The 15,072-nt window shown below is 37.0% G+C and overlaps 1 protein-coding gene across 6 annotated transcripts in view; it reads right to left on the reverse strand.

Moving 5' to 3' along the window:
- CEMIP2 (cell migration inducing hyaluronidase 2) overlaps nucleotides 1–15,072 on the reverse strand; it is a 78,294-nt gene that overhangs the window by 26,981 nt on the left and 36,241 nt on the right. For all 6 annotated transcript variants that reach the window (XR_014247277.1, XM_082401367.1, XM_082401366.1 and 3 more), the window contains 2 exons: nucleotides 12,491–12,619; nucleotides 10,199–10,287 (listed from right to left, as the gene is read on the reverse strand). Coding sequence is in view for 5 of the 6 variants with exons in the window: in XM_082401367.1 (XP_082257493.1) it covers nucleotides 10,199–10,287; nucleotides 12,491–12,619 (218 nt within the window). In the remaining variant the exon portion in view is untranslated. The remainder of the gene's footprint in view (nucleotides 1–10,198; nucleotides 10,288–12,490; nucleotides 12,620–15,072) is intronic.

The raw sequence follows: 15,072 nt of genomic DNA on the forward strand, positions 1-15,072 counted from the left end.
ATAAACAAAAAAACCTCAGACCAGGAAATATAGTATGTTTTCACAAATTCTCAAGCTACATGATATTAATATAAACTTACTGAGTAAATTAATCATATATTTCAACATACATATACGTGAACCAGAGCATTATTTGAGTTGTGTGCTGGTGAAATGTTTTAGGTAGAGAGAAAATTGGATTCAATATCTTTAAAAAGCCTAAATTTAAAATAGATTATATTTGTGGAATATTACTCAGCCATAAAAAAGAATGAAATTCTGCCATTTGCAACGTGGATGGACCTAAAGGGTATTCTACTTAGTGAAATAAGTCAGACAGAGAAAGACAAATACTCTATATTATCACTTATAAGTGTAACCTAAAAAATAAAACAAACAAATGAATATAACAAAACAGAAACAGACTCACAGACACAGAGAACAAACTAGTAGTTACCAGTGAGGAGAGAGTAGATGGGGGGGCAACATAAGGGTATGGGATTAAGACATACAAACTACTATGTATGAAATAAATAAGCAACAAGGATATATTGTACAGCACAGGGAAATCTAGCCATTCTTTTATAATAACTTTAAACGGAGTATAACCTATAAAAATATTGAATCACTATGTTGTATACCTGAAACTAATATTGTAAATCTACTATAATAAAAAATATAAAGAAAAAAAGTATCAGCACTTAAAAAAAGATTGTATTTCATTGACTTATTAATTATAAAGACTGAATGTTACTTTTTCTTTCTCGTCCTTGTAAAACATTTACAAGGACCTTAATGAAAACGTCAAAAAAAATTAGTATCAAAAACTGTTAACCAGGGAGATTCGTTCAAGATGGCGGAGTAGAAGGACGTGCGCTCACTCCCTCCTGCGAGAGCAACGGAATCACAACTAACTGCTGAACAATGAATGACAGGAAGACAATGGAACTCACCAAAAAAGATACCCCACATCCAAAGACAAACGAGACGCCACAATGAGACGGTAGGAGGGGCTCAATCACAAAAAAATCAAATCCTATAACTGCTGGGTAGGTGACTCAAAAACTGGAGTACACTTATACCACAGAAGATCACCCACTGGAGTGAAGGTTCTGAGCCCCATGTCATGCTTCCCAATCTGGGGGGCTGGCAACGGGAGGAGGAATTCCTAGAGAATCAGACTCTGAAGGCTAGCGGGATTTGACTGCAGGACTTCGACAGGACTGGGGGAAACAGAAACTGCACTCTTGGCGGGCACACACAAAGTAGTGTGCGCATCAGGACCCAGGGGAAGGAGCAGTGACCCCATAGGAGACTGAACCAGACCTACCTGCTAGGACTGGAGGGTCACCTGCAGAGGCGGGAGGTGGCTCTGTCTCACCATGAGGACAAGGACACTGGCGGCAAAAGTTCTGGGAAGTACTCCTTAGCGTAAGCCCTCCCACAGTCTGCCATTAGCCCCACCAAAGGCCAGGTAGGCTTCAGTGTTGGGTCGCCTCAGGCCAAACAACGAACAGGGAGGGAACCCAGCTCCACCCATCAGCAGACAAGCAGATTAAAGTTTTACTGAGCTCTGCCCACCAAAGCAATACCCAGCTCTACCTACCACCAGTCCCTAGCATCAGGAAACTTGCACAAGCCTCTTAGATAGCCTCATCCACCAGAGGGCAGACAGCAGAAGCAACAAGAACTACAATTCTGCAGCCTGCGGAAGGAAAACCACATTCACAGAAACACAGACAAAATGAAAAGGCAGAGGACTGTGTACCAGATGGAGGAACAAGATAAAACCCCAGAAAACAACTAAATGAAGTGGAGATAGGCAACCTTCCAGAAAAAGAATTCAGAATAATGATAGTGAAGATGATCCAGGACCTTGGAAAAAGAATGGAGGCAAAGATCGAGAAGATGCAAGAAATGTTTAACAAAGACCTAGAAGAATTAAAGAACAAACAAACACCTAGAAGAATTAAAGAACAAACAAACAGAGATGAACAATACAATAACTGAAATGAAAAATACACTAGAAGGAATCAATAGCAGAATAACTGAGGCAGAAGAACGCATAAGTGACCCGGAAGACAGAAAGGTGGAATTCACTGCCACAGAACAGAATAAAGAAAAAAGAATGAAAAGAAATGAAGACAGTCTAAGAGACCTCTGGGAAAACATTAAACACAACAACATTCACATAATACGGGTCCCAAAAGGAGAAGACAGAGAGAAAGGACGCAAGAAAATATTTGAAGAGATTATAGTCGAAAACTTCCCTAACATGGGAAAGGAAATAGCCACCCAAGTCCAGGAAGCGCAGAGAACCCCAGGCAGGATAAACCCAAGGAGAAACACACTGAGACACATAGTAATCAAATTCACAAAAATTAAAGACAAAGAAAAATTACTGAAAGCAACAAGGGAAAAACAACAAATAACATACAAGGGAACTCCCATAAGGTTAACAGCTGATTTCACAGCAGAAACTCAACAAGCCAGAAGGGAGTGGCATGATATATTTAAAGTGATAAAAGGGAAGAAACTACAACCCAGATTACTCTACCCGGCAAGGATCTCATTCAGATTTGACGGAGAAATCAAAAGCTTTACAGAAAAGCAAAAGCTAAGAGAATTCAGCAACACCAAACCAGCTCTACAACAAATGTTAAAGAAACTTCTCTAAGTGGGAAACACAAAAGAAGAAAAGGACTTACAAAAACAAACCCAAAACAATTAAGAAAATGCTAATAGGAACACACATATTGATAATTACCTTAAACGTGAATGGATTAAATGTTCCAACCAAAAGACACAGGCTCGCTGAATGGATACAAAAACAAGACCCATATATAGGCTGTCTACAAGAGACTCACTTCAGACCTAGGGACACATACAGACTGAAAGTGAGGGGATGGAAAAAGATATTCCATGCAAATGGAAATCAAAAGAAACCTGGAGTAGCAATACTCATATCAGATAAAATAGACTTTAAAATAAAGAATGTTACAAGAGACAAGGAAGGTCACTACATAATGATCAAGGGATCAATCCAAGAAGATATAACAATTATAAATATATATGCACCCAACATAGGAGCACCCCAATACATAAGGCAACTGCTAACAGCTATAAAAGAGGAAATCAACAGTAACACAGCAATAGTGGGGGACATTAACACCTCACTTACACCAATGGACAGATCATCCAAACAGAAAATTAATAAGGAGACACAAGCTTTAAATGACACAATAGACCAGATAGATTTAATTGATATTTATAGGACATTCCATCCAAAAACAGCAGATTACACTTTCTTTTCAAGTGCGCATGGAACATTCTCCAGGATAGATCACACCTTGGGTCACAAATCAAGCCTCAGTAAATTTAAGAAAACTGAAATCATATCAAGCACCTTTTCTGACCACAATGCTATGAGATTAGAAATCAATTACAGGGGAAAAAATGTACAAAACACAAACACATGGAGGCTAAACAATATGTTACTAAATAACCAAGAGATCACGGAAGAAATCAAAGAGGAAATCAAAAAATACCTAGAGACAAATGAAAATGAAAACACGACGATCCAAAACTTATGGGATGCAGCAAAAGCAGTTCTAAGAGGGAAGTTTATAGCAATACAAGCCTACCTCAAGAAACAAGAAAAATCTCAAATAAACATCTAACCTTACACCTAAAGGAACTAGAGAGAGAAGAACAAACAAAACCCAAAGTTTGTAGAAGGAAGGAAATCATAAAGATCAGAGCAGAAATAAATGAAGTAGAAAAAAAGAAAACAATAGCAAGGATCAATAAAACTAAAAGCTGGTTCTTTGAGAAGATAAACAAAATTGATAAACCATTAGCCAGACTCATCAAGAAAAAGAGGGAGAGGGCTCAAGTCAATAAAATTAGAAATGAAAAAGGAGAAGTTACAACAGACATCACAGAAATACAAAGCATCCTAAGAGACTACTACAAGCAACTCTATGCCAATAAAATGGACAACCTGGAAGAAATGGACAAATTCTTAGAAAAGTATAACCTTCCAAGACTGAACCAGGAAGAAATAGAAAATATGAACAGACCAATCACAAGTAATGAAATTGAAACTGTGATTTAAAAACTGCCAACAACAACAACAACAAAATCTTCCAACAATAGTCCAGGACCAGATGGCTTCACAGGTGAATTCTATCAAACATTTAGAGAAGAGATAACACCCATTCTTCTCAAACTCTTCCAAAAAACTGCAGAGGAAGGAGCACTCCCAAACTCATTCTATGAGGCCACCATCACCGTGATACCAAAACCAGACAAAGATACTACAACAAAAGAAAATGACAGACCAATACCACTGATGAATATAGATGCAAAAATCCTCAACAAAATACTAGCAAACAGAATCCAATAACACATTAAAAGGATCATGCACCATGATCAACTGGGATTTATCCCAGGGATGCAACGATTCTTCAATATACACAAGTCAATCAATGTGATACACCGTATTAACAAATTGAAGAAGAAAAACCATATGATCATCTCAATAGATACAGAAAAAGCTTTTGACAAAATTCAACACCCATTTATGATAAAAACTCTCCAGAAAGTGGGCATTGAGGGAACCTACCTCAACATAATAAAGGCCAAATACGACAAACCCACAGCAAACATCATTCTCAATGGTGAAAAACTGAAAGCATCTCCTCTAAGATCAGGAACAAGACAAGAATGTCCACTCTCACCACTATTATTCAACACAGCAAGGTAATCAGAGAAGAAAAAGAAATAAAAGGAATACAAATTGGAAAAGAAGAAGTAAAACTGTCACTGTTTGCAGATTACATGATACTATACATAGAGAATCCTAAAGATGCTACCAGAAAACTACTAGAGCTAATCAATGAATTTGGTAAAGTAGCAGGATACAAAATTAATGCAGAAATCTCTCGCATTCCTATACACTAATGAAGAAAAATCTGAAAGAGAAATTAAGCAAACACTCCCATTTACCAATGCAACAAAAAGAATAAAATACCCAGGAATAAACCTACCTAGGGAGACAAAAGACCCGTATGCAGAAAACTATAAGACACTGATGAAAAAAATTAAAGACGATACAAACAGATGAAGAGATATACCATGTTCTTGAATTGGAAGAATCAACGTTGTGAAAATGACTATACTACCCAAAGTAATCTACAGATTCAATGTAATCCCTATCAAATTACCAATGGCATTTTTTACAGAACTAGAACAAAAAATCTTAAAATTTGTATGGAGACACAAAAGACCCTGAATAGCCAAAGCAGTCTTGAGGGAAAAAAACGGAGCTGGAAGAATCAGACTCCCTGATTTCAGACTATACTACAAAGCTACAGTAATCAAGACAATATGGTACTGGCACAAAAACAGAAACATAGATCAATGGAACAGGACAGAAAGCCCAGAGATAAACCCACGCACCTATGGTCAACTAATCTATGACAAAGGAGGCAAGGATATACAATGGAGAAAAGACAGTGTCTTCAATAAGTGGTGCTGGGAAAATTGGACAGCTACAAGTAAAAGAATGAAATTAGAATACTCCCTAACACCATACACAAAAATAAACTCAAAATGGATTAGAGACCTAAATGTAAGACCAGACACTATAAAACTCTTAGAGGAAAACATAGGAAGAACACTCTTTGACATAAATCACAGCAATATCTTTTTTGATCCACCTCCTAGAGTAATGGAAATAAAAACAAAAATAAACAAATGGGACCTAATGAAACTTAAAAGCTTTTGCAAAGCAAAGGAAACTACAAACAAGACGAAAAGACAACCCTCAGAATGGGAGAAAATATTTGCAAACGAATCTCCAAAGGATTAATCTCCAAAATATATAAACAGCTCATACAGCTCAATATTAAAAAAACAAACAACCCAAGCAAGAAATGGGCAGAAGACGTAAATAGACATTTCTCCAAAGACACACAGATGGCCAAGAAGCACATGAAAAACTGCTCAACATCACTATTAGAGAAATGCAAATCAAAACTACAATGCGGTATCACCTCACACCAGTTAGAATGGGCATCATCAGAAAATCTACAAACAACAAATGCTGGAGAGGGTGTGGAGAAAAGGGAACCCTCTTGCACTGTTGGTGGGAATGTAAATTGATACTGCCACTATGGAGAACAGTATGGAGGTTCCTGAAAAAACTAAAAATAGAGTTACCATATGACCCAGCAATCCCACTACTGGACATATACCCAGAGAAAACCATAATTCAAAAAGACACATGCACCACAATGTTCATCACAGCACTATTTACAATAGCCAGGACGTGGAAGCAACCTGAAGGCCCATCGACAGACGAATGGATAAAGAAGATGTCGTACACATATACAATGGAATATTACTCAGCCATAAAAATGAACGAAATTGGATCATTTTTAGAGAGGTGGATGCATATAGAGACTGTCATACAGAGTGAAGTCAGAAAGAGAAAAACAAGTATCGTATATTAACGCATACATGTGGAACCTAGAAAAATGGTACAGATGAACCGGTTTGCAGGGCAGAAATAGAGACACAGATGTAGAGAATAAACGTATCGACACCAAGGGGGGAAAGCAGGGGTGGGGGGTGGTGGTGGTGTGATGAATTGGGAGATTGGGATTGACATATATACACTGATGTGTATAAAATGGATAACTAATAAGAACCTGCTGTCTAAAAAAATAAATAAAATAAAATTCAAAAATTCAAAATAAATTTTTTTCTTAAAAAAAAACAAAACAAAACCTGTTTACTGGGAATTCCCTGGCAGTTCAGTGGTTAGCACTCCGCACTTCCACGGCAAGGGGCATGGGTTTGATCCCTAGTCCGGGAAGTAAGATCCCACATGCCATGCAGCATGGCACCCCCCCCAAAAAAAACAAAAAAAAACCCTGTCAACTGTAACAACTCAAATAATTCCATAAGGCCACCTAATTTAAAAAAAGATCATTTCCATCATAATCTTACAAAGCTGGGCAGGTGGGGAGAGAAAAACTACACAGCTTTACAAAAACCAATTCAGCAGGTTGAGATTTTCAATCACACGTTAAAGAAACATCATTTGCACAAATGTCACTATGAAAGTTGCTAGCACATGGTAGGTGCTCATCAAATATGTATGATTTGAGAAGCAGCTATGCCCAGAAAACAGCAAGTGCAAAGGTCCTTAGGCATGAGTGAGCTTGGCATATTCAAGGAACAATAAGCAGATTGGCTGGTAAGTAAGAACCAAGAGGGAGAGGATAGACAGGAAGGCATGTGCCAGGCAAGGGTGTGGTTCTTTATTCTAAATGCAAAGGTAAAAGTAGAATGGTGGTTGCCAGGGGCTGGAGGGAGGAGGAAATGGGGAAGTGATAGTCAAAGGGCACAAAAGCTCTAGTTATGTAAGATAAATAAATTCTAGAGATCTACTCTACAGCACAGTGCCTATAGCTAAAAATACTGCATTGTATACTTAAAATTTGCTAAGAGAGTAGATCTTCAGGTAAGTGATCTTTCCTCAAAAAATTGAATTTTTTTTAATAAAGAAAATAACGACCATAAAGGAGGTAGAAGGAAACTTTGGCAGGTGATGGATAAGTCTTTGCCCTTGACAGTTCATGGGTGTGTACTTATCTCCAAACTTACCGAGTTCTATACATTATATATGCACAGCTTTTTAAATGTCAATCATATCTCAATAAAGCAGGTGGATAAATAAATAAGTGTGATGGAAAGTCATCAGAAACATGGAGTCAGGGCAGTGATATAACCGGATTTCACTTTTTAACTGGTCATTAGCTGCTACTTGGTGAAAGGATAATGGAGAACGGATGGTAAGACCAATCTAGAAAGCGCTACATCCACCCTTAGATTGTGAACATAACCCCTTACACTAAATGGCTCTGACCTAAGGGGTAAAAAGTCTGACTCTGAGCCATCACCCACTCTTCTGGCATTGTAGTTGCTGCCAAACAGCTTTGCAGTCATCACATAATATCAAGCAGATGGAAGAGTTCTGGTAAGGAAACTACACAATGTTCTAAAAGAAAGCCAAAAAGAAAAAAAAAAAAAGTACAGTAAAGCAACATCTGATTTTCTGCTGTAGTCATCTCATTTTTTCTGAAATTTCTATCCATATAAATCACTGACCACTTGCTCGGATAACCTTTATTTTTCAACCTCTTTCCCATTTGGTATGTAGAAAATGCAGTTAATTTTCTATCACCTTCATGTATAAGCCTTCAGCCCACTTCCCAACTCTCCCTTAACTGTCCTCTGCTTTAAATGCACTAGTTGGTTCTCATGCTCTTTTACCCTTTTAGATGAAATTTCCCAACCTTAAACTGGGAGCTTTCTGGATTTAAAATATCCCATCTTTGCATTCCTGTAATTTCATATCTTGAAGACACAAGGAAAGGCTCATCTGATTAACTATTAGGTCAACTTCCCCTTTGATGAACAGACTAAATATCTTCTGGATCCCATGAGCCTGATGTTTAATTCATGGGCTGGCTTATTACTCATTTGTGTTTGAGTTTTATCATTTTTACTCACGTCTGAACTGCATGAATGCATGAGGGCATATCTTATACATTAGTTTATACAAAATTAAATGTATATACTAGCTGCCAAATGTCTTGTTTCTCCTCTCCTATAATCAGTTCTTTTCAATAACAACTTCCAAATGGAGTCTAATTCCTTACCAATATGTACGTATTTATAAACTAGTAATAAAAGTAATAGAGAGCAGAGGAAAGAATACCATTATCATAATATCATACACTCACACACGGTAAAGAACTTCTTAGGCCACTATGAACAAGTTGTTTTATTGTCAAGTATAATGAAAATATCAATAGATTCTGAAATATATTTTCTCATCCATCCATTTATACACACACATGTAATTTTTTAAGGCAGATAAGAGAGTCAGTTGTGCTGTGTATAAAGATTTTTCTGTTAATACTAACTTAGCAAAGTACACATTATTAGTTCTACCAGTTGTAACAAACTCTTTTAAAAAGCAGCAGCAATCTTCTAGCAAAGATTTCTTTGTTTTGTCAGTTAATATTCTCTTTTTGGTTCATAATTTGTTGTCATCTGTATGCTCCTTTTTCATCTCAAGTTTATCTCCTTTTTCCATGTCATATCTTGCTCAGCTATTAGGTGTCCAGTACCTTCCTTGTGTTTTATTTAAACAATGCCCACAATTTCTCCACTTCTCAAATGTTTTCTGATCATTGTTTTAATATATTTCAGGCTCAACTTGACCTTTAACAATGATTAATTTTACTAACTTATTTGCCCAGTTTTCTCCCGACCTTTATTACTGTCACAAGGATTCTGCTTTACCGACCTCCAGTGTGACTCCTACTTTATTCCCTTGTGAACAATAGTGCCTGTCATCCTTTTCTTAAATAACTGTCAACAGAGCCTAGTACCTAGCACCCTTTCAGATCCTTTAGTTGGTCAATCAACTTGAAGTATAGAAAAATAACATGTACACAGCTTCTACTGAATATGACCTTAAGTTGCCATCTTTTCCAGAAAATTTTGTTTCCATTGGAGACATTTTATTTATTTTGGCTCATATACAGCACGTAAAAAAAAAACTTTGTTGAAATCCTGATCCATAGCCCAACCACATTTTGTGGTTATAAAGGAGAGTAACACATAGCCCAGCTATGATATGAATCTGAGACTACGAACAACTGAACCAGAACTAGCTTAATCATCAAGTTTGAGACTTTTCCCTTTGAAATAGATTCAACGCAACATTCCATTTTGACCACTAACAATAAATTATATATGCCTTGGTTTTCAGGGATTATATTAAAACATCTTAGCTTAACCTGTTTTTCAATGAATCATATTCTACTTTTGGCAAAATTTTGAACCCTTTTTCAACATATCTCTCTTCTTTTTCTCTCTTTCTACAACTCTCTCTAACATCAATTTACAACTGTCAAAAAGAGAAAAAGCATCAATTTCTTTGGCATCTCAATAAGATGAAAAGCCCAGCCACAGGACCTAGAACAGCAAAATAAATGTTTTTCCAAGACCCTCCTACAAACCCTGAAAACTTCAGTTTAAATATGTTACTGGAGAAAGAGCACAACAGCTTAACTCAGAAAGTTTTACTTTGGCAAGATATGGCTTGAGTGTGATTTAAAAGGACCAGTTCTACCTTGCACTGTTATCCAAACAGAGGTACTCCCTTGGGTCAGCAGCACTAGCATTGGTTGTTTTGACACCTTTGTCAATAAATAAGCCAGCCTGGAAAATATAATAATGGACTGAAATGAATATGAATCCCAAGTTATAACTATATATATAATGATTCATGAAATAAGTTTTAGCTTATCGCATCTACCAAAAAAGGAGGGAGAAGGGAATAAACAGCAAAGCAAAGGTATTACGAAAAGAGCTACTTTCCTGTATTTTTTTAATACTTTTACTCATTTGGTCATTCAGCAAACATTTATTTAGTGCCCACCTTAGGGTAGGCACCAAGCATTATACGTCAACCAGAAAACTATGGTCTCTGCTGTTACTGACACATAAACTAGCAGGAAGACATGCAATTAAATAAACAATTACCATCCAATATGATAAGCATATAACAAAGGAAGTAGATGATGCTTTGGCAGCACATAAGAAAAGCACCAAGATAAGACCTTTTGTGAAGGTAAGAGAGAGAGAATTAAGGGAATGTCTCCAAAAAGAAGTGACATCCTAAAGCTGAAACTTGAAGGAACTAACCACACAGAACAGGTCAGGGATGAAGGGCAAGGAGTGGGTGGGAAACAGTTGAAGAACCCAGCGGAAAGAACTCAAGGGAATCATTTGTACAAAACATCTGGGGATGAGAGAAAGCATGGCACATCTGAGGGAAAAAAATCTTAGCTGGACTAACAGGAAATGTATGGAGGGAGGAAAGGTAAGGAAGAAGACTAAAGAGAAGCAAATGCCAGATGGTGCAGAGTTGATACACTAAAGAAGCAAGACAATGGGACTTTTAATAAAGGCAATGTAATCAAGTGCATTTTAAGAAAGAATATTGTAGCTACAAGATGGATAATGAATTAGAAAGGGGCAAAAAGAGAGATAAGAGAAAAAATAGGAGCTGACTACAGTAATCCAGAAGAGAAATAAAGGTGATCTAGACTTGTGACAGTAGTAACAGGTAAAATAGAGTGAGAATTCTTTACTAGGTAGAATTGATACCATTTAGTAATTAATAAAATGTCTAAGGATAAGGGAAAGGAAACAAACAATAAAGGTTCATATATTTCTAGTCTGGGCAATTAAGTGGCTAATGGTTTCATTCACTGAAACGGAGATACAGAAATGGGTCTGGGGACAAAAATAAGGATTTTCGTGTTGAACACATTTTATTTATGTGTCCCTGAGACATCTAGTAGGCTGGATGTCTGATATCGCTCTGGATAGTCATTCCCAAATTTAACAAGTTAAAACCTAATAATCCACTCATTATTTAGATCTAGTATCTTTTATTTTAAATTGATACAGTAGATTACTACATGTCCTCATGGTATATGACATTAAAAAAATTAATTAGAATAAGGTATTTTTTGTAATACCACTTATAATAAGAAAATTTTGAGGATTTCTGCTTTGAAGTGCCGCTTTCAACAATTACTAGCCTTAATCAACTATTCAGTTCATAAAAACCACAATTCTTTCTAAGTTTTTTCCTCTCTCAAGTCTTCATCAAGTGATTCTAAGCTCTTCAAATTATATCACACTTAGGTTTTTAAAGGATCCTCTGAGTATCATAAATGGAAAGTATTAATTCAACTTTGATGGGCACATCAGAGTAAAGAATCTGGGCATTGTACCACATGATGAAAATATCAAGATGCCTTGTGAGCATAAAATGAACCAGATGCATTTATCACCAGGGAGGTGGGGACAAGTGCCAAATATCATGAAAGTTAGAGTTCTTAAATGGCCTTTTGTCTCCTTGACCTATATATCATTTTAAATTAGGTCAAATATTCTTAAACAATATTTCACTATTTACATAACTAGTATTAAATGTCCAATAGGACACCCTATTAGCACTGAGAAAAGAGAGAAAATATGCTTTTTAAGCTCCAGAAGCATATAATACACTAATGTGTACAGCCTTAGAAACATGTAATGATATTAAAGATTGAAAAGTAGGCAAGGGGAGGGAAGGAAGAGGATGAGGATTCATAGGTCAAGTCCATTATTATAATTATTCAGATTGCATGTACATGTGTGCCGTAGCATATATTCCTATGTGTGTATAAACAGAAAGCTGTCTATACATCCTGAATGTGGCAAGGTTAGGAGTCTGCTTATTTAATCACAAATCACTTTCTCTGATGACAAGTTCTACCTAATATTAACATTTCTCAGTTGTAATCACAGTAGTCCATCCTTTACCCTGCAAATCGTATGTACTGATTGTTAAAATTTAGGAACCTACCTTAAAACTTGAATGGACCCTGTTGTTATAAAATATTCCCAATGGAGTGAGTTCTGGTTTCGCTAAGAGCTGCAATCCACTGGATTCCCCTGTAGGTTCCTTGTGGAATAAATACCATATTCCAGCATCCTATAATTAAAAGGGCAAGATTATTAAAAAGCCTCCTTTTATAAAGCCACTCTATGAAACACTCTCACATAACCTAAGCATTTCACAAACAAGTTTCATCTTTTTAACACTAATTATTCATTGGTTCAGGTTCAAAATTGACTCTAAAGAGTTGTGCACTCATCTACCACCCTCAAAGCAGTATATCAGGCTTTAAAAAAAAAAAGCAAATTTAATTTTGCTTGTAAGATGAGACGAAAGGGCTTCCCTGGTGGGGCAGTGGTTAGGAGTCTGCCTGCCAGTGCAGGGGACACGGGTTCAAGCCTTGGTCCGGGAGGATCCCACATGCCGCGGAGCAGCTGGGCCCATGCGCCACAACTGCTGAGGCCCGCGCGCCTAGAGCCTGTGCTCTGCAGCAGGAGAGGCCACCACAATGAGAGGCCCGCGCACCGCAATGAAGAGTGGCCCCCGCTTGCTGCAACTAGAGAAGGCCCGTGCGCAGCAACGAAGGCCCAATGCAGCCAAAATTAAATAAATTAATTAATTAAAAAAAAAAATGATGGGACGAAAGATAGAATTAGCTGATACCAAAATTTATTTTCGAAGTAACTTTCCCATCATTATCTACTTTAAAAACGCATGCAGCCAGGACATGGAAGTAACCTAAATGTCCATCAACAGAGGAATGGATAAAGAAGATGTGGTATATATATATATACACATACATACATACACACACACAATGGAATATTACTCGCAATGAAAAAGAACAAAATAATGCCATTTGTAGCAACATGGATGGACCTAGAGATTGTTATACTAAGTGATGTAAGTCAGACACAGACAGACAAATAGCATATGATATCACTTATATGTGGAACCTAAAAAAAAGGGTACAAATGAACTTATTTACAAAACTGAAGTAGAATCACGGATGTATTTGGTTGGCCAAAAAGTTCATTTGGCCAATCCAATAGAAAAGAAACTTTTGGTTACCAGGGGATAAAGGGGGGTGGGGGGGAAGGAGGGATAAACTGGGAGATTGGGACTGATATATACACACGACTATATATAAAATAGATAACTAATAAGAACCTGCTGTATAGCACAGGGAACTGTACTCAGTTCTCTGTAATGGCCTATATGGGAAAAGAATCTAAAATAAAAAGAGTGGTTATATGTACATGTATAACTGAGTTACCTGAAATTAACACAACACTATAAATCAACTATACTCCAATAAAAAATTTTTTTAAATCAAGGTATTAAATAACAGCTGGGGGGAAAGAAAAAAAAAGTCATACAGAACTAGAACCAAACAATTCTCCCCTTCCCTTCCATGTGACCAAGACAGCATAGCCTTTTAGCAATATGGGTTTTTTTCCATTTACCTCCAAACCTGATCAATACATGAGTCATACCTATTAAACAACTATCCACCAACATGCAGAGATCACTGACTTCTTTCAAACAACTCCAGTGCCCTTCCTGTCCCGAGGCAATTTTTGCCAAACAGAAAAAACCACCACATGCATGAATCAGGATGCTGTCTCAGGCTGGGTCCTGTCTGTTCAACTTCAGTGTTACTTACCTTAACGAAAGCAGCAGAACAGTTTGAAAATTTCTGACACTCAAAATAAGATATAAAAATCGAAATGAAATGTTCTTAATCTCTGTGACAATTTTTTATTTTACGATTTAATTACAAATCAGCCCAATGTGAAGGACAACTTCACATTAAGGAACTTTGATTAAACAGATTGTTAAAACTCAAATATATAGTCCAAAAGTATGGTACCAATTCAAATTTAGCAAACATTTATTTAGTGCCAGGTCTCAAAGAATTCATACTCTAATGGGAAATACAGAGAGAACTAAAATATAATATACGTAATAAGTACTGTATTAGTTGTAACGAAGTCCTTTAGGAGCATAGAGAGATGAATTGTGGAAAACATATCACCAAAACGAATGCAGTATGTGGCATTTTTCCATGATAAAACTTTACAGATGGGTCTTAGTAAAACAAACTACTCTGAAAAATGTGTTTGCCACCTCTATTCTTTTGGGCACAAAACAGACTTGGAGGGCTGTGAGGAAGGCTCCATACCATAGCCCGATTATAAACTGAGGGCAGAGTAAACCCTACCAAGATGCAATGGAGTTTCAGGTTGGGGGATAGAAAAAGGGGGATAAGGCGGTAGCAGCTGTTTCCTGTTAAAACTCTGTGGTGTCAAAACAGGTAAAGGGAGCTTTGTAAAAGGCAGTGGAAAGGTACCAAGAAGAAAGGGTTTGATTTACTTTGGGAGGAAAACCCTTGCCAAAACATGAGCTTTACCGGAACAATTTTTCTGGAGAGAAAAAAAGAACTCACAGAATGAATAGGAAGAAGAACGTACAGGAGATGGAAAAGATAGAGACCTGCTTTCTTCTTTTCTCACATGAGGCCTAGTAAGGATGTCTGGCAACCTCAC

The sequence above is a fragment of the Balaenoptera borealis genome (assembly GCF_965194805.1).
Source record: "Balaenoptera borealis genome assembly, chromosome: 8".
Classification (NCBI taxonomy): Eukaryota; Metazoa; Chordata; class Mammalia; order Artiodactyla; family Balaenopteridae; genus Balaenoptera; species Balaenoptera borealis.